The sequence below is a fragment of the Cuculus canorus genome, chromosome 4 (genome assembly GCF_017976375.1).
Source record: "Cuculus canorus isolate bCucCan1 chromosome 4, bCucCan1.pri, whole genome shotgun sequence".
Lineage (NCBI taxonomy): Eukaryota > Metazoa > Chordata > Aves > Cuculiformes > Cuculidae > Cuculus > Cuculus canorus.
In genome coordinates this window covers 18,880,354-18,902,403 of record NC_071404.1, presented here as the reverse complement: position 1 = coordinate 18,902,403, position 22,050 = coordinate 18,880,354, and the positions used below count along the sequence as shown (strand labels likewise).

Genomic DNA, 22,050 nt, shown 5'->3' with positions numbered 1-22,050 from the left:
CTTGAGTCTTGAAATTGTCCTTTGTCCTCTGAATTTAAATATTTTTTTAAGATAGGACACAAAGGTATGAAGAAAGCCAAAGATGTGAACATGGCAGTATAAAACACATGCTAACAAAAAAAAGATTAAATAGTCTACCTACAAAAATCACTATGTCTGAGAAATAAAATAAGAGCGTTTTTTTTTTAAAAAAAAAGCGTAAGGTCACATGTTTTACTGGCAATTTTCAGATTAGGAAGATCTTTGAGTAAGAGCATGACAAATGACTTCTCTTGTGTTAAGCAGACAAGATTAGCTATCAAATTAGCAAAACCATCTACTTTTGAAGCAGTGAAATGGAATATATTTTAATTTTTGCCTGAGAAATATTAAGTTACAAATCCCAAAGACAAATTAGATGTAATTAAGTGAAATCCATTTTAACAAATTAAATATATTAAGGTAAAAAAGTTAATACCTCAACAGTTTCCTTTACCCAATTCTAATTTGTTTCATATTTACTCAATACATTGTCTCATGGGTAATGTATTTATCATTGTTCACATGTAATTACTGTGCGTTTAAATGCATATATCATATGAATCAGAGAATGGTTTGGGTTGGAAGGGATGCTAAAGATTACCTAGCCATGGGAGGGAACAACCTCCACTAGATCAGACTGTTCAGTGACTCATCCATCCTGGCCTTGAGGACCTTGAGGACCTCTCACGGATCCTCAACTTCCCTGAGCAACCCACTCCACTGCTTCACTATCCTCACAGTAAAAAATTTCTTCCTAATATCTAATCTAAACCTACCCTCATAAAAATGCTAAGATTTTAAAAATTCCTACATTTTTGATAAACGGTTTTGTTTTTGCTTTTATTGCAATGGGCACAAATACCGGTTTTGCTAAGAAATAGCAACCCCAACATGATCCAAAAAAAGTTTTTAGAGGGAACTGTTCACAGCATTCACAGCATTGATGCCACACATGAACAGTCTGTCACTTATGACAGGGCATGGCAAGTTACAAAACCTTTGTCATACTATTATAAAGTAGTGTTAGGTATATATTTATGCAAAGATTTGCAAAGTTAATTGCCATATTTGCATAAACAGATGAAAAAAGGTGCCCTTTAGAATTAGGTGCTGCATTATGTAGAAAAATTCAGTCACAGTGTATATTGGTACTATAACTTTATAGTCTCATGTCAGCTATTTTGCACCAGATATTTCTATTTGGATTGGGATCCTCTTTTTGTCCTTCTCCATATGTAAAGGCATACTCCAGTGAATTCTTTTGCACAAACTCCTAGGGAAAACTGAAGCACATTACTAATGCATTGTTACTATTAACAATGCATCTAAAAATCATGTTCTTTTATTTGATATAAGCTTCTGGACATACAAATGCAGTTACTTTAAGGCAAAACAGAAGCAAACGCTCTATATTTAACGAAAAAGCAGAATGCCTCCCCAGTTCACTGGTGAAAAAAGTCCAACACATTAATCAGGATTGATCTTAAAAAGATTGGTCATCCTCCCCTAAGCATTGGGACCTTTTCAAGCTCCAAAGACGTAGGGTTTGCTCTTATTTCTGTCAAGCTACCATAGATAGCCAAACCAAACTTTGAGCTGCTAAAAACAGAGGACACTGCCCTATCTCTGATGTTTCTGAGTTTTCTGGCTACGTGAGTCTTTGAACTGTCTTCAATAAATGTGCACAAACCCTTGCAATTGACTTAAAAGTTTGTTTTAAAAATATCTTTGCATCTCAATATACAAGTCTCTATGTTCAATAGCTATTTATTTAAGATTTTTAGCTAAGGATGAAATTTTAAAGACAACAGAAACAGTGAAATCGTACACATGCCAAGCTCAGCTTGGAAAAGATATGTGCATAGAGCTCCCAGTTCTCAAATAAAATGTCACAATTACACTGTCTGCAGGGTGATCAGGTCACTCATCACTCTATCTCAGTTAAGTCCATCTGTCAAGTTCAGTTCTGTCAAATATAATTTCCTTTCCCTCTTCCCTTCTTTTTTTTGACTCTTCTCTCCTTCCCTCCCTTTCCGCCCCACCCCTCCCTACTCCCCCTTTTAATATAATATGAGTGTTACTTTGAGAAGCAATCTCAGGAGCTTTTAATCCTGCTTAATATCACACAGCCCACAATGGTGTAGTTGAGTGCTTGGCATAATATACAATCATTAATCAACAGACTTTTGAAAATAAAGTGTAAGAGTGAACAAAATGAAGGAGGAGGAAAAGATGAAGAAAAACAGGAGAAATCAGGAAAGTAAGATGTGACAAGTCTGAGTGGAGAAATTAGGAAGCTCATGAGAAATGTAAATAAAGTTATCAGGAAAAAAAAACATATGGCTTCTAGTTTTGACATTCAAACATTAGAAAGCTCCATTCACAAAAACGAGTTTATCTTCAAGGCCATAGAAATTAGGAAGTCAGTGAATTTTCACCAGACTAGATTATAAAGGTGAACTGTTAAAAATCCTGACTCCCATATTTGTTTGTTTGTTTGTTTCTTGTATCATGTGGTTTAGGGTCTTTTACACTCCTTAAAAAGATTAGAATTATATATATAACTGTCGCTTCATTAACAACAGCAACCCTCCAGGCACCCTTCCCTCCACCAATCCTTCCTCTTCCTCAAAACCCCATTGTAGTGACTGCTGCCCCTCTGAAAAAAAAGAAGTAAATTTAATTAAGTCCTTCTTTTGATTACATAAATGGTTTTGATTGAAACAATTTTTTTAGAAATCATTTATACAAAGCTATCAGAGCAGGTAATCCCCCCTCATCCTTAGTAACACTTATTGCAAATGCATTTCTTTTCTTTTATTCGTACTACTGCAGAAAGGAAAAAGGTTTTAGAACCACTGTGACTGGTAGTTCAAGCCATAAAAAAGAAGAGAAAAATCAGAAGAATGTAAGAGCAGCAATTTCACGAGGTAGTCTAGCTCATTAATGGCTTTTTGGCCTCTGCTTTTGAAATAAGAGCCTGTCACTTACACCAATCTGAGAGAAAGTACCAGTACAATTAATAGTATTGCTTCTGGGTTGCTATCTGTAAGGTGTTTGCAAGGTATCTGTTCGGACACATGCCAAAAAGGCTCTATTCAAAGGGAACTCGAGTTATTTCTACTGATCATTCAAAGAATTTTCATGCAGAAGGTGAATTCTAAAATGCAACCAAGTGAAAAGAGATTAACAGTGCTGAAAAACTAAAATGTGGAAGGAATGCCTACATAGAGGCTGATAAATCCTATCATCAAAGGCTATACTTTCTAAAACCAATTCAAGTACTATTTTTGAAACTTAAGAATGATCTTTAATATATGAGCTGTATGACAGACGGATGAAAAAGGTGACCTCGTATCAACAGATAAGGAGAAGGTACTCAAAGGACAAAGGTCAAAGGACACCAAGATGAGGATCAGGGGGACAAAGCCTCTCCCACTGTAGGGGAAGATCAGGTTTGTGATCACCTGAGGGATCTGAACATATCTAAGTCTATAGGACCCCATGAGATGCATCCCAGAGTCCTGAGGGAACTGGCTGATGTGGCTGCCAAGCCACTCTCCATGATATTTGAAAAGTCATGGCAGTCAGGAGAAGTCCCTGGTGAAGTAACATTGTACCCATTTTTAAAAAGGGTAGAAAAGTTGACCATGGGAAGTACTGACCTGTCAGCCCCACCTCTGTGCCTGCAAAGATCATGGAACAACAGATTCTTTGAGAAACTATGCTAAAGCTCATGGAGGATGGGGATGTGATTAGTGACAGCCAGCATGGCTTCATCAAGGACAAGTCCTGTATGACCACCCTAGTGGTGTTCTATGATGGGGTAACCACAGCAGTGGACATGGGAAAACCAACAAATGTAATTTATCTGGACTTCCGTAAAGCCTTTCAACATGGTCTCCCACAACATTCTTCTTTCTAAATTGCAGACATGGATTTCATGGGTGGACTGTTCAGTAGATAAGAAATTGGTTGCATGATCATATTCACAGACTAGTGGTCAACGGCTCGATATCCAGATGGTGATCTGTGACTAGTGGTGTCCCCCAGGGGTCCGTACTGAGATCAGTGCTGTTTAATACCTTCATCAATGATATAGACAGCAAGATCGAGTGCACCCTCAGCAAGTTGGCAGATGACACCAAGCTGAGTGGTGCAGCTGCCACACCGGAAGGATGGGATGTCACCCAGAGGGACCTGGACAAGCTGGAGAAGTGGGCCTGTATGAATCTCATGAGGTTTAACAAGGCCAAGTGCAAGGTCCTACACCTATGTCAGGGCAATCCCTGGTTTCAGTACAGCATGGGGGATGATGTAATTGAGAGAAGGACTTCAAGGTGCTGATTGATGAGAAGCTCAACATGAGCAGCAATAAGGACTCGCAGCCCAGAAGGCCAACTGTGTCCTGGGCTGCACCAAAAGAAGTGTGACCAGCAGGTGGAGGAAGGTTATTCTGCCCCTCTACCCCGCTCTTGTGAGAAGCTACCTGGAGTATTGTGTTGAGTTCTGGAATCCCCAACATAAGAATGATATGGAAATGTTGGAACAAGTCCAGAGGAGGGACACAAAAATGATTAGAGGGCTGGAGCACCTCCCATACAAGGACAAGCTGAGAGAGTTGGAGTTATTCAACACGGAGAAGAGAAGGCTCTGAGGAGACCTAATAGTGACCTCCCAATACCTGAAGTGGGCCTACAAGAAAGCTGGGGAGGGACATTTTACAAGGGCATGTAGTGATAGGACAAGGTGGAATGGCTACAAATTAGAGATTTAGGCTAGACACAAGGAGGAAATTCTTCACAATGACGATGGTGAGGCACTGGAACAGGTTGCTCAGGGAGTTGTGGATGCCTCCTCCCTGGAAGTGTTCAAGGCCAGGTTGGATGGGACTTTGAGCAGTGAGTTGTCCCTGCCCATGGCAGGGAGTTGGGACTAGATGATACTTAAGGTCCCTTCCAGCCCAAACCATTCTATGATAATATGAAGTATTTCATTCTCAAATAATATCACATTGATCGGATAGACCCTGAAAAGAGAAGCTTAGGTATGCTATGTAGCATGTATGTGTGAATTTATTTAAATAACAAAGAAAGAAATGAATTTTGCAGAAAGGGTGCAAATGGTACAGATACAATTGTACTTAGTCAATATAGATTAAGAATTACATTCATTGAGACACTGAACACTTAATTTTGCTCTGAGCTTTATCATACCAGAATGTAAAAAGAGAGGACCATCACAGGCTTTATTCTCCTTCCATTTTCACTGGCAGCTACTTAGAGATAAGCAGTACTGTTACTGAAGGCATCTTCCCAAGAGGCACTTGGCAGACAATGCATTGCTTGCTAATTGACTTCATGCAATGGGAACTGCTAGTTTTAGCCAACTGACTTATGTACCAATTGAGAAGTCAGACAGCATTATGACAAAACCCTCTCAGCAATACCCTGATGCTTGCTGGTAAATCCAACTGCACCGGAATAAAACAGCATTTCAGCAATTGGCTCTGCCTCCACAAAACGCCTTCTCATTCCTAAACCACTTCAGTGCAAACTCATTTTTCTCAGTAGAAAGCACAGTCACTTGCCAGCTCTGCTTCAGAAGCAGTAGACATCAGCAAAGAAGACAGCTCCTACTGTCTTAAAATGTCAGCTGAAAACAGTTGTCCAGCAGAACTATCAAGGCAATGCAAAGTCATGACATCAGTATTAGCCTCTAAACAGAAAGCCTCTTCATTTACTTTTCTCTGAAGGGCCCACTCAGAGCTTTAACATGCAAAATTTTACTCAATAAAGACTGTCAATGTTTAATACTTAAGAAATTCAATATTCTATTTAAACGGTGTTTTAGCACATTATTTAGATACAGATTAATTTATGAACCTCCTGGGAGTGGGGGTCGCAGTGGAGCATAAAATTGCTAATATGAAATGTTCACATTAAAACATACAGTTTAATTATATACACCAGAAGGATAGAGAACAACAGTATTGCTACCATCTAGGCTTTATGCAGCATTGTTTCAGATAGACTGACAACAAATACTAAGTATATTCATGCAGAAACAGATCAGACAACATTTTGTCTGCAGGAAGTTTGTGTTGGGCAAAGATGAAGAAAATTAATGCTTCATAGCGTACAGAGGATTCGAATGAGACTAGTCTTCCAAATTAGAGAAAGGATTGAAGAAGTGGATGGAGAACATAACAAAACATCACAAAACCACAAACATGTTGAAAGAAAAACTTCACAAAACCTAAAGCAAATAATAAGTGGATAATGGACCTTGAAAAACTAAATGTGGATTATATATCTTAAGAGTAACCTGCTATACATACAAGAACAAAGATATAAGAAGTAGAAGTGGGTGCAAAAATAACATCTCACAAAATAAGCTGTCAAATTCTAAGCAACTGAGTAGAGGAGGGCTGACAGTAAATTCTCATGTCACCTTATTGGAAAACATTATTTACATGAGATACAATATAGCAAATAAAAAAGGCAGGAAAAACGTAAGCAGCAGAGGTATTTGTGGACCATAAAGTTGGCTGAAGCATAACATGACGGGCCAGTACTACTCAGTGCTGGATTCTGCAAATACAGCCTAAAACCAGAGGACAACATCATAGGGCAGAGAAACTTGTCCAGAGTTCAGGAATTTCTAAGTTCTATGGATTTTTCAAATGCTCCTGTCAATTAAGTATGTTTAGAAAATCAGATGAAAATGTTCACTTGAAAAAGAAGAAAAAGACTCAAAAATGTGGAAAAGTACTGAAAAGACTGGACAACATCTGGCACACGTAAAATAGAAGGATAATGCCAATTTTCTTGTGGCATCCACAACAATCTGGTAATGGTAGTAGTATAAAAATTAGCGAATAAATAATAATTTGGCTGTTAAAGCCTGTACATCCTTCAGATAACAACAGGGAACCAGCACATTTCTCTCTCCCTGAGAACTGGGGAGCTCCTGCCAATGCATGTGTTTAAAATGGTGATTAAGTTAATAAAGCCATGTGTGTGGGAGCTGTATAACAGTGGTGGAAATAGTGTTCACTATACCCTTCTGCCTTGTGTTCAGCAGCTCCTCAGCACCCTCAAAGCTACCATGACAGTACTGTCACATCACTTCAAATGTTTACTGTCATTACCATTTTGGCATACTGACAACATTACCACATAATGAATTGAAAAAACAGATTTTATGGTATATGAATAGTCTTCCTAATCTAATCTCAGGGAATACCATAAGCAACAGTTGCAAAGTACTTCCTTAAAAATGGAGCTTTTAAACACTTTCTATTGTGTGATAACAATATAGGAATTTCACAATCTTTCTGCACACTGATATTAGTTAAAAACAAAAAGGACTGATGTCTTCATGGAGCAACTTTAAAAATACAACCACATTCAATGTTCAGAAAAGTGTGTAAATGTAATTATGTGATTATATCTTATCCTAAGAAGAAACCACAGCACTTCCAATCCTGTGAAGTTCAAAACCACAAGTCAGATATAAAAAGCCATGAGATCGCCATAAAACTGTAAAATTCTACTTATCTTTTAAAATTCCATTGTAGTGGCCTGTTTTTAAACTTTCAAGAAGGTCTTACATAAACCAGATAGATAGAGGTATGTTCAGGAGACCTCTTCCCTTTCACTTCAGGCATCTGTCCTTCTTTATCCGAAATTCTTAACATCATCTTGTATCATCAAGGTGCTCACAACATTTTTATTCTGACTGACCTCACCCATTTACTTCCAGCCAGACTCTCCTTACCAGGCTGAAGGCACAGCCATTTTCCTACTATCTTCCTGGATGGAATTCCCAGTTTTCCTTCCAAAACACTGCCTCTGCCATACCAAGCATAAAAAGATGCTCACATTGCTGAGTCTCTGCCCATCTTGCCAGCAAATTCATCTTATGCTTTAGTTCCTCCCCTGCACGGAAGACAATGCAGCATTAACTTTCCTTCTATGCCCACACAACCTCTCAGCCATGACACACTGGAAGCCTATAAAGTCTCACATTTACTTTTTGTAAATGTTTCTGTTGTATATGACATATCACACAACCTTAGTGTGCACGCTCTTCTAGCCATGGGTACCCAGTATTAACACAATGACTATTCCACAGATCCCATTCAACCATCTTACTTTTGCCTTCTCAGACAACCCTCTGAGGATTCCGCTTTAGCAGAATACTTACTATGGGTTGTATAGGTTGCTGATCTTTCACGCAAAGATATGCTTCTCTAAAAAAGTGTCTGATGAATAAAGTGCTTGAAGGCAAGTGTCATGGTTTAACTCCGGTAGGCAGCTCAGCCCCACACAGCTGCTCATTCACTCCTCCCCACAATGGGATGAAGGAAAGAATCATAAAGGTAAAAGTGAGAAAACTCAGAAAACACATGGCTTGAGTAAAGTCAGTTTAATCATAGAATCACAGAACCGCTTGGTTGGAAAAGAGCTTTGAGATGACAAGAGTCCAACCATACCTGTCCACTACTAAAGAATATCCCTGAGCACTTAATCAACCCATCTTTTAAATACCTTCAAGGATGGTGACTCAAGCATTTCCCTTGGCAGCTTGTTCCAGTGCTTCATCACTCTTTCAGTGAAGAAATTTTTCCTGATGTCTAATCTGAACCTCCCCTGGCGCAACTTGAGACCATTTCCTCTCATCCTGTTGCCCGTTCCTTGGGAGAAGAGACCAACATCCACTTCACTACAGCCTCCTCTCAGGTAGCTGTAGACATTGATAAGGTCTCCCCACAGCCTCCTTCTCTCCAGGCTAAAGAACCCCAGCTCCCTCAGCCACCTCTCAGAAGACTGGCGCTCCAACCCTTTTCACCAGCTTTGTTGCCCCTTCTCTGGATGCATTCCAAAATGCCCTTCTTGTAGTGAGAGGACCAAAACTGGATACAGTATTCGAGGTGCGGCCTCACCAGTGCCAAATACAGGGGCACAATCACTTCCATGGACCTGCTGGCCACGCTGTTTCTGATACAAGCCGAGATGCCATTGGCCTTCTTGGCCAGCTGGGCACACTGCTGGCTCATGTTTACTTGGCTGCCAACCAACACCCCCGAGTCCTTTTCTGCCAGGCAGCTTTCTAACCACTTTTCCTCAAGCCTGTAGCGCTGCATGGGATTGTTGTGTCTCAGCTGCAGGACTCGGCACTTGGCCTTGTTGAACCTCAAATTGTTGACCACAGGCCATCGATCCAGCCTGTTCAGATCCCCCTGCAGAGCCTCCCTACCCTCCAGCAGATCAGCACTTCCACCCAGTTTAGTGTCATCTGCTAACTTACTCAATCCCCTCATCCAGATCACTGGTAAAGATATTGAAGAGAACCCGATCCAACACTGCGCCCTGGGGAACACCAACTGTGATAGGCCTCCAACTGGATTTAACTCCATTTACTGTGGCTCTTTGGGCCTGGCCACCCACCCAGTTTTTTACCCAGCAGAGGGTATGTGTGCCCTGGCCAATGGTAGCCAGTGTGTCAAGAATACTGTGAGCAACAGGGTCAAAACACTTTACTAAATTCCAAGTACACTATATCCACAGACACTAATACATAAAGCAAAAGCTGTGTGTGCAAGCAAAACAAAATAAGGAATTGATTCACTGCTTCCTACTGGCAGGCACATGCTCAGCCATCTCCAGGAAAGCAGGGAACTATCACACCTGACGGTTATTTGGGAAGGAAAACACCATCACTCTGAACACCTGTGGGAACAAAGCTAAATGCAGGAATGGAGCCAAATGTGGGGAGAAATGGAACTGAGTGGTCCCCTCCTTCACCCTCCTCTCCCCACCCATAGCCCCTCCCTGGGCTGAGTACAAGGCTTTCAAAAGCAAAGTCAGTGGAGTTGCAACACACATCAGAAAGGAATGCATCAAGGGCGCCTCAATATCTGAAGTAGGGGATGAGACATCTGGGGGCAGGCATAGTAAACTCCTGCTATCAGCAAGGCACCTGCAAGGACAGAAGCCCAATTTTTTTTCTGAGAAGACGAATTGCAGCTGCTGCTCTGACAATCCAGCCCTCCAGTTGACCTGTAACATCATTGTAATATCATTATAATACTAAAACACACCTCCACACCTAGGGCTACCCAGCTCTTCCCCACCTCTGAGGCAAAGCACTCCCAAGAACACTCCTACTGAGCATGCACATCTAATTTTTGGCACGTGAAGTGAGAATTATTCCTCCACCAGTCAGCAGGGTTTGATGTCATTACCCCAATCACTCAAGCTCCACCTAAACCTTCGCACCAAAGGTGAAAGTTACTTTAAAAACGTGAACAAAGGGGAAAGGTTGGGAGGGGAAAATGTCATTAAAACATTTGGGATCAGCCAGTGGGCTTGACATCATCACCCCCCAACCTTCATATGCATCAGGGTAAGATTTTTGTATTATGTGTCTTAAATACATAACTTAAGATCAAGCTAATTAATATCAAGCTAATTATTAGTATCTCTCTGTACTTTAACATTAACTATCCTATCTAAGTGTTATTTTAATTTATGTCTGGGTATTATTGCTATGCATATACCATTGTATGCATGTTCTTGCTGATGTGTCATATGTAGGGTTGTTTAATGTATTTTTGCAAACAGTATCTTATTCCAGCCACTACCAGACCCATATTAGTCACGAGCTGTTATAATCAATTATTCTTAATAAAATCAACTTGTTTGCATATATACAAGTCTCAGCAATTTCATTCACTTTTCAGAGGGATTTAAAGGGAGTTTCTGATTCAAACTCAGCAAGCTAGACAAGATTGATTGTCTTTGTGAAATTGTTAAATCTAAAGAAAATGGCTGAGGGAAAGCTGGATAATGTTGGTTATCCTTGAGTCATTGCTCAGGCTCTCCTTTCTGTAGTCTCTTGTACTTTCAAATTTACCCCCTCGTGACATGACAACATCTCCCCTTCCTTATTGTTCTCTCAGCTTTTATTGCTGAGCATGATGTTGTATGTTCATATATGCAGAGAAGCATGCATCCCCAAATTCTTTTAAAATAAACTCAGAATGCAGTTTTAACTATGGATTATGATTCTCATTAGAGTACATAAAGGTCTCAAATATTTTCATATACCTACACATTGCTTTTATATTTGAATTTGAATGTGTATTCCAAAATTCCTACCTCATGCAATGCATGAATTTATACAAATAACAGAAACAAATACATAGGAAAAAAATGTTTTCTGAAGTTTAATAAAAAATAAAATCAGATTACGCACATTTCAGTGATGGTTTCTGGAAGATTTGTTGGGATCTCAGTAAGGCCTTTCCCACGACAGTCCACAATGTTGTTACTACAGGTGCATGCAGTAGGGCAATGCAAGACACTGCAGGATGGAGCCATGAAAGATTGGTGACCTACAAAGGAAAAGAGTTTCTCCTAAAATTGCACATTACTGTCAAACAGCAGTCCAGCTTACCCCAACAGTAAAGCATTACATTTTACACTTCCTTGAAAAATGTAAGGCAGAACTTATAAATGCTGTAGCCTATCAATACTTTTGAATTGCTTTAATTTAAATACCCAATAAATAGTGACAAGTTGACACGATACTGAGAAATGAAAGTCAAATGCTCAACTACTGTGCTAGCATTACATTTCTCACCTTCTTCAGCAACTCACATTCAAAATCATCTTGTTAAAGAAGACTACATATTATTATTATTTTTTAGGTATATTTTATTTATTTTATGGTTTTTAAAACCTATTACTGATTTATTTATTTTTAGAATTTTGCGTAGTATTAAAAATGCATGTCAACAGAAATGAATGAATGCTACAAAAACTGAAGGTGTCCTGCTGGTTCTGTTCTGTTCTGCAAATACATACTTCAGTACAGTCCTTCAGTTATTTATCACTTACATACAATTTTAGAGTTATGACGTTTTCATTCAATCACACAGAAATAAATAAAACTTTGAGTTCAAAGTTTATACTTTTTCACTCCGTTAGCTCAACAGACTTCTTCTTCCCCCAATCTACTATTCTCGCTAACTCAGGCAGCTAATTTACACAACTTTCCCCTCCCTCCCAAGTTCTTATGCTATATGTTAAACTTAGCATATATATAATTGCATTTAAACATAATCATTTCATATTTACATATGTTTTAGAAAGTAAACAACTTATATTTTCCTACAAATAGAGAGATTCCAAGTTTTATAATATTATTAATGCACTCATTCTTGTATCAATTTAATCATACAGAATTGCTGTAAGGAAAGGCACAAAGGCATGAAAGAGGCACGAAGCCATTTTTTCTTTCTTTCTTTTTTTGTTGAGGTAAAAAATCTAGAGGCTGCTTTGAAATTTGCAGGGAAAAAAAACCAAACTTGACTATGAAATCACAACTTAATCTAAGGTCTCCGTCTAATGTCATATTTCAACATAGGGAGGGTACATCAGTAAGTAATGTAAGTTACTGTCAGTGCTGTTCCTGCTTACAACTTCAAGTAACAATTGCTCAAGTTTTAAATTACTGAAAAGTTAGTTTATAATATATGAATTTGATTTCACATTTTTTAAGTGTTATGGAAGTACAAACAGCTGCCAGAACTAATAACACATATGACCCTTTCATATGAATAGGCAGGAAATATTTCACGTGATTTTATTAACAAAAAATACAGTGATCCAGGGAGAAAATATGGTTTTCCCCCTTGCTTATTCTCTATGGTCATTTCATCAAAATTAGCATTATAATGAGCAAGTTTTAAAACTGTTCTTGAAACTTAAGCTCTACAGACATATCATTTACAAATAAGTTACATGAAGTGATTTTGTTAGGAGCCCTTTCAAGTGTACGTAAAAGTCAAATGAATGGTAAGAATACTGTCAGCATTTGCAATGCAAAGGTGGCAGTGCCTTACACTTTGATGTCAGAGGCTGTTTAATAAGGACAGAATACTGTGCTCTACATAAAAATCTTTTAAAAGCATAGATCTGTGCAAATCTTGGCATATCTGTCAATAGGCTTCTGAGGATCTGCGGACGATCATCCAGTGGAAACCCTGCTGAATCACTGAAAAGACAGCTGTATTCATGTTAGTTTTCAATTTTTTCAAGGAAATTTGAAACAGTAGTCAAACTTTAAAGGAACTTTTCAATCTGAGTCTAAATATATTTAAATAAGAAAGATAAACTTGCCTTCTTCCTCATCTAGAAGATATGAATAAAGGGAAAAAAATTGAATAGAGAAAATCTGATTAGTAATGAACTGTTAGTCATTTCATTATTTCATAACAGAAAATAACCTGATGCACTAAAGCATACCAATAACATTCAGGAAATTATTTAAGGATTCAAATTATTATTTAAAAGCAGACAATAACAAGAAAAAGTAACAACCTGTAAAGCTAAAAAAGAGTAATTCCTTATTACTAAAGGCTTTATGTTCTCAATCAGTGCACCTTTTATTTCCTTTTCTGCATCTCTTCCAAGTAATTATGGTTTTAAAAGGCTATAAAATCTATACGAATGCAGCACATACACAAAAATTGTAAAGACAGAAACATCCCCCCACAAGATAGAAGTAGTGATTAAAATGATTAGCTTATATTTTAACAAACATTAGTGCCTGGATTATGCAACAGCTAGCAAAAGTCAACACGCAGCACTAGCAATCACCACTGAACTGTTGTTAGGTGTGTTGTAAAACAGGACTCAGAAAGCGAATCAGTTTCCCTTACCGCTGCAGACAAACTCCCGTTTTTGGACCTCAGCTACGTTGTGTCCCCGGAGGTGGGACGGCCCCATGCACTGGGTATAGAGGCCAACCCGTGGCCGCTGCCGCAGCCAGTCAGACAGCCAGGCCAGGTGGCAATCGCAGTAGAGGTTGTTGGAGTGAAGACGACTACATGGAAAGAAACACATAAGTACCTTCAATTTAGGAAGAAAAATCAACAAAGCAACCAATTTACCCAGCCCTCACTTCAGCAAGCAACTATGCCTATTTATTAATATAAATTGTTAATGAGGAATAAGTTTTTCACATCTTTCATTGAAAGTCTAGGAGTTAAATGCTAATAAATTAAACTATATACAAGCAGTAAAATTATTTTTCATTTGAGGTCTATTTAATTGGGAAAAAAAAGAAGGCTTCCAAATAAAGTAACCCATCGGTATTTCCTATTATCTAAAAGAAAGAGAAAAATATACAAAAGCTTCAAAGCTGCTCTGGTACTCCCTAGTCCAGATCTGTATAAATAGTGAATAAGATAAAAATGTCTCAAGTAAATTGCCCTATAGTGGTAATATACTGTCAGAAAAAAAAGACTTAATAAAAGATTTAGTTTCCAATTAGATATATCTGTAAGTCTGTCCATTATTAGTCTCTATAGAAACAGCCTGCAAAATCCCTTTAACAGATCATATTCATTTTCTGCTGAACAAGACAGAGTAATAACTCAATATAAAACACCTTCTTCCACATCTCTTTTCTGATTTCCTTTTCTTTTTGTTTAATCACAGAAAGAGGGATTAGCTGCTTTTGGTTCCTATAGACCTATGTTCTAAGCAATGTCTGAAATTAAAAGACTAAATGGCAGCAAACGATGGAATTAAGTCGAGTCTCTGCTGGCAGGGTCTGACACAAGACCATGGCTCCATGCCAAATGGCAAAAAGCATTTTGCCATTGATAAAATACCAGACAAATGTATTCACTAAATTAGGTAAATTACTTTTCTCTGGCTCTTACATTTTCTCAAACTACAGAAAAGGATGTCCACAGCTATAAATCAAATCCTTACTCAGAATCAGCCATAACAGAGCAAAGACATTTTGGTCCTTTTTATCTGATGTGCTCAATCCTAACTAAATAACTGGAAAAGAAACTAAAGAAAATCAGAATTTAGTCAAGGGGTATAATTGATTCATTAAAAGAAAAAAAAAATCTGTAAAGAAACATGAAATGTGTAATCAACAGAAACAAAAGATTTTAATTGATTTTTTTTTTCTCTCCCCACAAATGACTAAAAATTAAAGGCAATGTATTTTCGTATACTAATTCTTGGGTGGGTATTTTGCAAATATAGCTCACAATACACCACACTCTTTCAGCACAATCTGTGGCCAGCTGTAGGCAAGAAAAACCATTGCAAATCAGAACTAATGTTGCTGAAATCAATATGGTTATATAAGCATATTCTGACTGGAAATGGGATGTTACAGCTATACATTAGGACTCTCTGTGTCCATTTTATTTTGTTAATCTAAAATAAATTTTCAAAATATGAAATATTCCACAGAAAAATTGCAAATATTCACTTTAATTTGTGGTTCAAAATATTAACTGTATTTGAAGGTTTGCAAGAGGTGCACACAGTCATTCAGATCCAAAACCATGGAAGGAAATTCTATTCCCAAATTACAACCAAGGCCATCAAAAGCCCACAGTCAGCACAATTTAAGTACTCTTATATTTGTCCAAACAAGAATGGTGACAATTCTGTTATGAAATCAACAGAACTACTCGCCTCTGTGAAGCTTCTGTAGTTATGAATTGTATAATAACTTAAGTAAATAGCCCTACTGATTTCAAAACAGTTGTGGCCCCCAACATGCACAAAAGAAAACGGACAGGCTCATTGTAAAAGTAGTTTTTTAATGGTAAGAGCTGCTCTTGAACCCTGACAGAAACATCCCATCCATTTTTGATTTCCACTTCACTGGAAAACCTGTTCAAAAGAAAGTCTCAGGACTAAACCTTGACATACTTAGCTTTTGCCACTCCATACAATGTACATTTATTCTTAGTTCAGTATAAACAAAAGGAATAAACTCAAACTCTATCACTTGCACACACTCTTTTCACTGTGTTTTGTTTTAGAAGTCTGAAGTGCTCTTCTGTGAAAGTCATAACCTCTAAAAATAGGGACCTTATTGTAAATGCTGACACAACTTTAATTATAATAGCACTATCGGATGATGCTATAATTTTATGTTACAAAGAACGTTGGAGAGCCAGTTTAGTTTAATTAGGTTTGCTAGCAATACAGTAATAAAAGCATAAAGATTTCCCATTTATCACATCTGACAGCCAATCAAAGATTTTTCCATGTTCCTAAATAAAATGTGACCCATTGAATAGCTCAAAGTAAAACAAATTTTTTACTTTCAAGAAACATCAATTTCTTTCTCTATACAGCTGCAACATATAAAAGAGCACCCCCTCTCCCCCTATCTTTTTTGATAGAAAGTAAAGCTTTTCTGTAAATGAATGCAGCACTATGGAAAGCCCAATTGGGTTTCAATGAAACCACTTTCATAAACTTATTCATCCCACATTCTAAAAACGTTGATGGAAAAGGACGCATCTTCGTCTCTATCTCCTGAGCCCCAAGTATCAGCTTTCACATCACTTGACCTTTCAAAATCATTGCTGCCATACACACACACAGACATTTCACACTCATCAACCTCATGTCGCCTCAATATCTTTTTAATTGATATTATGATTTCTTTGCATCCATATGTGTTTATAGACCACTGACAAAACCTGAGAGAGGTAAAAATATATTTGTTAAAAATGGTAGCCAGGGGTGGGATTACTTACAATGTTCTGAGTTTGGGCATATGGTTGAAACTTGCCACAGACAGTCGAGTGATGTTGTTATTGTTAAGAGTGCTGCAAAGCCAAGAAGAAGTATATTAACATGTTTACAGTTATGTCACACTTATTACATTTTAAGAAAGGCATAGTTAATGAGATCATAGTGCACTGTTTTTAGGGATGTGTATCAGGAGAAAACTCATGCTTTTAGATATACTTTTCCTTCTTATTCAGTCCCTTGTAAAACACTATAGTTTCACCATTCCATTAATATTCCGATTAATCTGAGCTCCCAGTAACCTATGATTCACTCGAACGAAGCTTTCACCAACATTAAGAGCATCTATGGCATTCAAGCTAAGCTTGTCATCTTGAGGTAAAAAAGAGAATTCTTCAGGAAAATGTCTTGATTCCAGGTCTCCGTTTTCTCTTTCTAGATTCTGACAGTCCGTATTTTTTGACAGACTATACAAGTATGAGATCTGCCTGTTGAATCAAGAACTTAAGAAGATCAGCTCTGGACTGCAATTAGATTTTATATGGAACAGAGTTGCTACAGATGATCCAGAGCTGCATGAATAATAGGGGAGTTTTTGCTATACAATGGAAGGAGTCAGAAATCTTAATACTTTGTCTAACTAATACTTTAAATTTTAGACCAGGTGCCTGGAACTTGAGATAGAGACTAGGAACAAATCTTAGCCCATTTTTTGATAGCACAGACTTGTCATACTCAGCAAGTGTAGACTGTAAAGATAATGAAACTTCATGAACGATCTTGCAGTTAAATATTGTCTTTAGGCTGCAAATAAAAGGCAAACAAGCTTGACCCCAGAACAAGGAAACAAGGAATAGAATTTATAGTTTTGACTTAGAGATTACTCATTTGAACAGGATGGAGAATGTGCTCTGGGATTTTAAACTCATAACTGGCACTAAAAAGAAATAATTCCTTCTGACCAAATGTTTTCTTCCCTTTGGAAACAAAAAGTGGTTTCCTTTTTTTATTTTATTTTTTTCTTCACCAGAAAGTGTAATGTGTACTCATTTTGAATCAATTTTAAGTGCTCTCTGATCCTGAAACACAGAAAGGTAAATTCACAGCACCCTGAACAAGATCAGTCTATACAGCTCCACACACTAACCAAGCAATTAATTATTGGTCCAATGTGCTGAATTTTCCTTTGTGAGCTTACTCATTCCACATCCTAAATGTTTCCTTCCCTGTGCATAAGGGACCTCCCATGTGTGCCCTTAGGGCTACATAAACAAAGAGCAGAACAATCAAAAGAAGATGAAAAGGGGACAATCATGCCTTCTTTCAAAGCAGAATAAAAGTAGAAACTGCAGAAACATGGCCAAGTGGATATATCCACAAAAGGTGTCTCAATGAATAAATGACAACCGGTAAATCTTGGCAGGATTTTCTTATGGTGTCCACAAGGTAAATGACAGCTCCCATAGTTCTTCCCGCGTGGCTTCTTACAAGGTTTAAAATTTATATCTTTTCTGTGGATGGAATGGAAATCAGTATACATTTCCAGATGTTAGCTATTTAAATAATTTCCATAACTATTTCTATCTAATAATGAAAATGCTTGATAATAGTGATGTAATTAAAAAAGAAGTTGACTCAATACTATTACTTAAGTGTTACATGTTACTGCCAAAAGTGTGATGACTGAAAGACTTTTTTTAATTTCTTAGGTACTTTAATTTTTTTAATATAACAGCACTATATATTTTCCCATAGTACAGGTTGTTTCATAACAAAAAAACCCCAAACAAACCCCAAACAAAAAATCCCCCAAAAAACAAACACAGTGAAATAGAAAAAGGAAAAATAAAATTTCACATAAATTCACAGGGGGAATTATACCTACAATTGCTTTCATCTTTCAGGGTTGATATTTTGTCTTTAACACTAACAGCCTCTAAGATTCTGCCATTATTTAATGAAATACAAGACCTGTTACATTGGTAAAGATTTCAAACTGTCACTAAACAGTATGACAACCTAATAACTTTAAAGATTATTCAAAAACTTCATCATATACTTGTAGTTTTAAGTAATAGACACATTTACTACTTTGTCTTATGTACTACTCAGTGCATATACAGTATAATTAGATCTACATCTTTCATTCTTCAAGCCATGTTGGAAAGGAAGCTGAATTAGACACAAACTCTTCAGTTCTGTTTGAAAAACCTATCACAATCTTTAAAAGTGTAATCTTTACATCATTGCTTATCACATAACACAATTCAAGATAGTGAACATTTAGTTGTATATTTGAACAACGCTAATGTTTTATGTATATTCATTCACAAAAATCTAACTACCTACTTTTTTCAGCAGACTCTAATTTTAACAGAATTTTTTTTCCTTTTTTGCATGCGTTGAAATTGATGTGAAACTTTTACCATTGACTTCAGCTGGCAAGGCTGACCTTTTTAAAACACTAAAAATTGCAAGCATTAAATAATGCAGAAAAGAATGTATTTTTTAAAAACATACATTTATTTAATTTATAAGCACTTGTAAAGAAAGGTTTGTATTAAAAAAAAATAATAGCCAGATTAAGCCATCACGGAAAAAGTCATTCTGTCATATATATGAGTTCCGAAGATAAAAATCTCACAGAACATCAGGTTTACTGACAATCAACAATTTATCAACTTCACAATTACATGTAATATTAAACCTACAATACATTTTACATGTCTTTATACCAGGAAGTAACAATAGGCTTGTTATTCTATAATGATTACATTGAAAAAAAAGAATCAAAATTAGCTGTCAGATCCTTTCACTCAAAAGAAAGACCAACTATTGCCTAATAATAAAAAACTTTTAACACCAGCAGCTCACATATTCTTTAGTTTTTTTGACACATAGACACTATCTATTGCCAGAAAAGCTTCTTTACTTAAGAATCTTAAAAGCAGCAAACAAAAACCCTCCTGCAGCCCTCACAAGGTGGTGTGATTTACCAAGCGTGAACCAAACTACTATGAAGTAATTCACTGATACACACAGTCTTTCACTTTTTTTAATGTAGAAAGCCCAGAAAAAAATGTGATATTTTGACTGACAGAACAAATATTTCAGGAATGTGTCCTGTGCCTCAAATTCTTCGGGAAGTGAGACACTTTGCTCATTGCAGTAACTGTTTTCAGGTCAAAGGTCACCGATGATAATTTTCTAACCTTTAACCTCATTGATGGGCACTTAGAGAGGGTGAGCAAAAGTATGCTAAAAAGTATAGCAACACTAACCCTCACTAACATTAAAAAGATATTTTTCTATACACGTACATATATATCTATTTATGCACATAAAATTTAAAATGTTAAAAAAAGCGGTTAACATGGACAAGCTAAACACCTAAACACATAACAGTAGTGTTGTGTTAGATGAAGAAGTGTTTCTTTGAAAACATCCAGATTGTCAAATATATATATAGTGTATTGTTCCTTAAACAAGGTCTGAAATAACAAATTGATGTCAGAGTATACAACAAAGGCAATTCTGAAAACGTTCAGCACTTCAACACTGATGGATGATTTACAAAATTAACTTGGTTCATTAGTACTGCACCCCTCCCCATTTTAAAAGGGAAATACACTCTTTTCTTACAGTAACTGCCATCTGCTTATTTATTTAATTGTGTTTAATGGCTGTCTTGCAGAGCAAAGGAATCTCTGCCTCTCCATGTCTTTTTACCATTTTATAGCACATTGCAGTGGATTATTTTAAGCCATCTCTTCACTTCACTGTTCTGACACCAGGCTGCAGCTCGCAGATAAGCTTGTACATTAGTACTCCCCAGATAGTGAGCTCTTGCTACAAGTAAGAGATATGGGAATACTTACAGCACTTCCAGGTCGCGCAGAGCCCTGAATGCCCCATCTTCAATACAGCTGATCTGGTTGTAATCCAGTTGCCTGTTAAACAGATTAGGAAGGTATTTGTAAGAGAGAGGAGGGCTGGCAGCGTTATGTGCAAAGAAAGCCTGCCGAAGGGCTGGTGGAGCTAGGCCACGCTGACTGAAACACTCCCGCAAATACGCTCGTACGCTTGAGCCTGTCACACAGCACACTGGCCTGGATGCTGCCACAGAAATCCCTTTCTGTTCTGAACTGTCTGCGCAAAACAGCAGCGCTGGGAAAGCTCCAGTAAATAATAACTGCACCTTATATTAAATGCCAAAGGAATGCAATTTCATTACATCAAGAAAAGCTATCCATTAAAAGCTCTCAGCGTCATCTTGCTGAAACAATTTCATTAAGGTAAAGGACGGTAAATCACTTAATGTCACATGCATCCCCTCGGTGACCTAACAGAATCCATTTATCAGAGCAGCCCAGCTGCATGTTAATTCCAGCAGCCGCAGCGGGGACCGGCGAGAGACACCACTTCAAGGGGTCCCTTTGCCTGTCTGCACGCCTGGACCGGGTGGGAGGTGCAAGGATGTGTAGGGATTTAGAATAATTACCTCCTACCGTATTTCTAAACATAGAAATAAAAGTGTTCAAGGTATTTACATATGTGTTACTTATCTCTTTTAATTCTGCTCCAAGGGAAACTAGTATTTCTGCTGTAAACTTCAGCGTGTGGTTTTCTATGTACTTTTGTGTTCTCTGCAATTGTGTGCAGATCGGATGTTGTAACAGAGGACCTGAATTCTGGACATAAAACTCCGCAACCCATCCCATAAATTATTAATTATTAGTCTTTAAGTTATGAAAAATTTACACTGATTTCTCTGAAGAATATTATTATCTTTTCAATTCAAAACACTGATACACTATATGCTGTCCAATTTAAAGTCTGCTGAAATTAACAACCATGCAAATACAAAACCCCGGTGTCTCTGCTGATAAAAGATTTTTCTGTGAATACCGCCACACATCTTGTGCATTTCATGGCACAGCTTGCAAAGCAAAGATGATACAGCCTAACTTTAAACAACCAGAAGATCTATGCCAAGCCAGAAACTTGCCAATGTCAGACAATAAACATGAGTAAATATGTGTGATAAAACAATACTAAGAAAATGAACAAAACACAAAGGAACTCTGTCTTTCTGTGTTCAATTATAGATTAGCTAGGAGGGCTAATGAGACTTTTACTAAAGCATTTTCTATTATTGTTCTGTTTTACTTTACTGCAATGTTTTTACTTTACTTCTCTAATGTTTTACTTTATTAATAAATCATCACACCCACCACTGAATATAATGTACCAACTTCTATAAAGTTTTTTCTAGTTACATACACATTTTTCATCTGAATTACTACTACACAGGAATAAAATATCATAATACCTGAAACAGTGTCCGTGTTTCTGTGTACTGAAAGCTAAATGCAAACTATTATTTCCTGAATATGATCTTTAATAAATTTGGTGCAATGTTACAGCACCAGTG

At 37.3% G+C, this 22,050-nt stretch overlaps 1 protein-coding gene across 13 annotated transcripts in view; it reads right to left on the bottom strand.

The window, feature by feature from the left end:
- Positions 1-22,050, bottom strand: part of SLIT2 (slit guidance ligand 2) — a 256,360-nt gene that overhangs the window by 75,256 nt on the left and 159,054 nt on the right. For all 13 annotated transcript variants that reach the window (XM_054065264.1, XM_054065267.1, XM_054065268.1 and 10 more), the window contains exons 6-9: positions 20,495-20,566; positions 16,622-16,693; positions 13,757-13,920; positions 11,287-11,425 (exon numbers count right to left, since the gene is read on the bottom strand). In XM_054065264.1, coding sequence (XP_053921239.1) covers positions 11,287-11,425; positions 13,757-13,920; positions 16,622-16,693; positions 20,495-20,566 — 447 coding nt within the window. The remainder of the gene's footprint in view (positions 1-11,286; positions 11,426-13,756; positions 13,921-16,621; positions 16,694-20,494; positions 20,567-22,050) is intronic.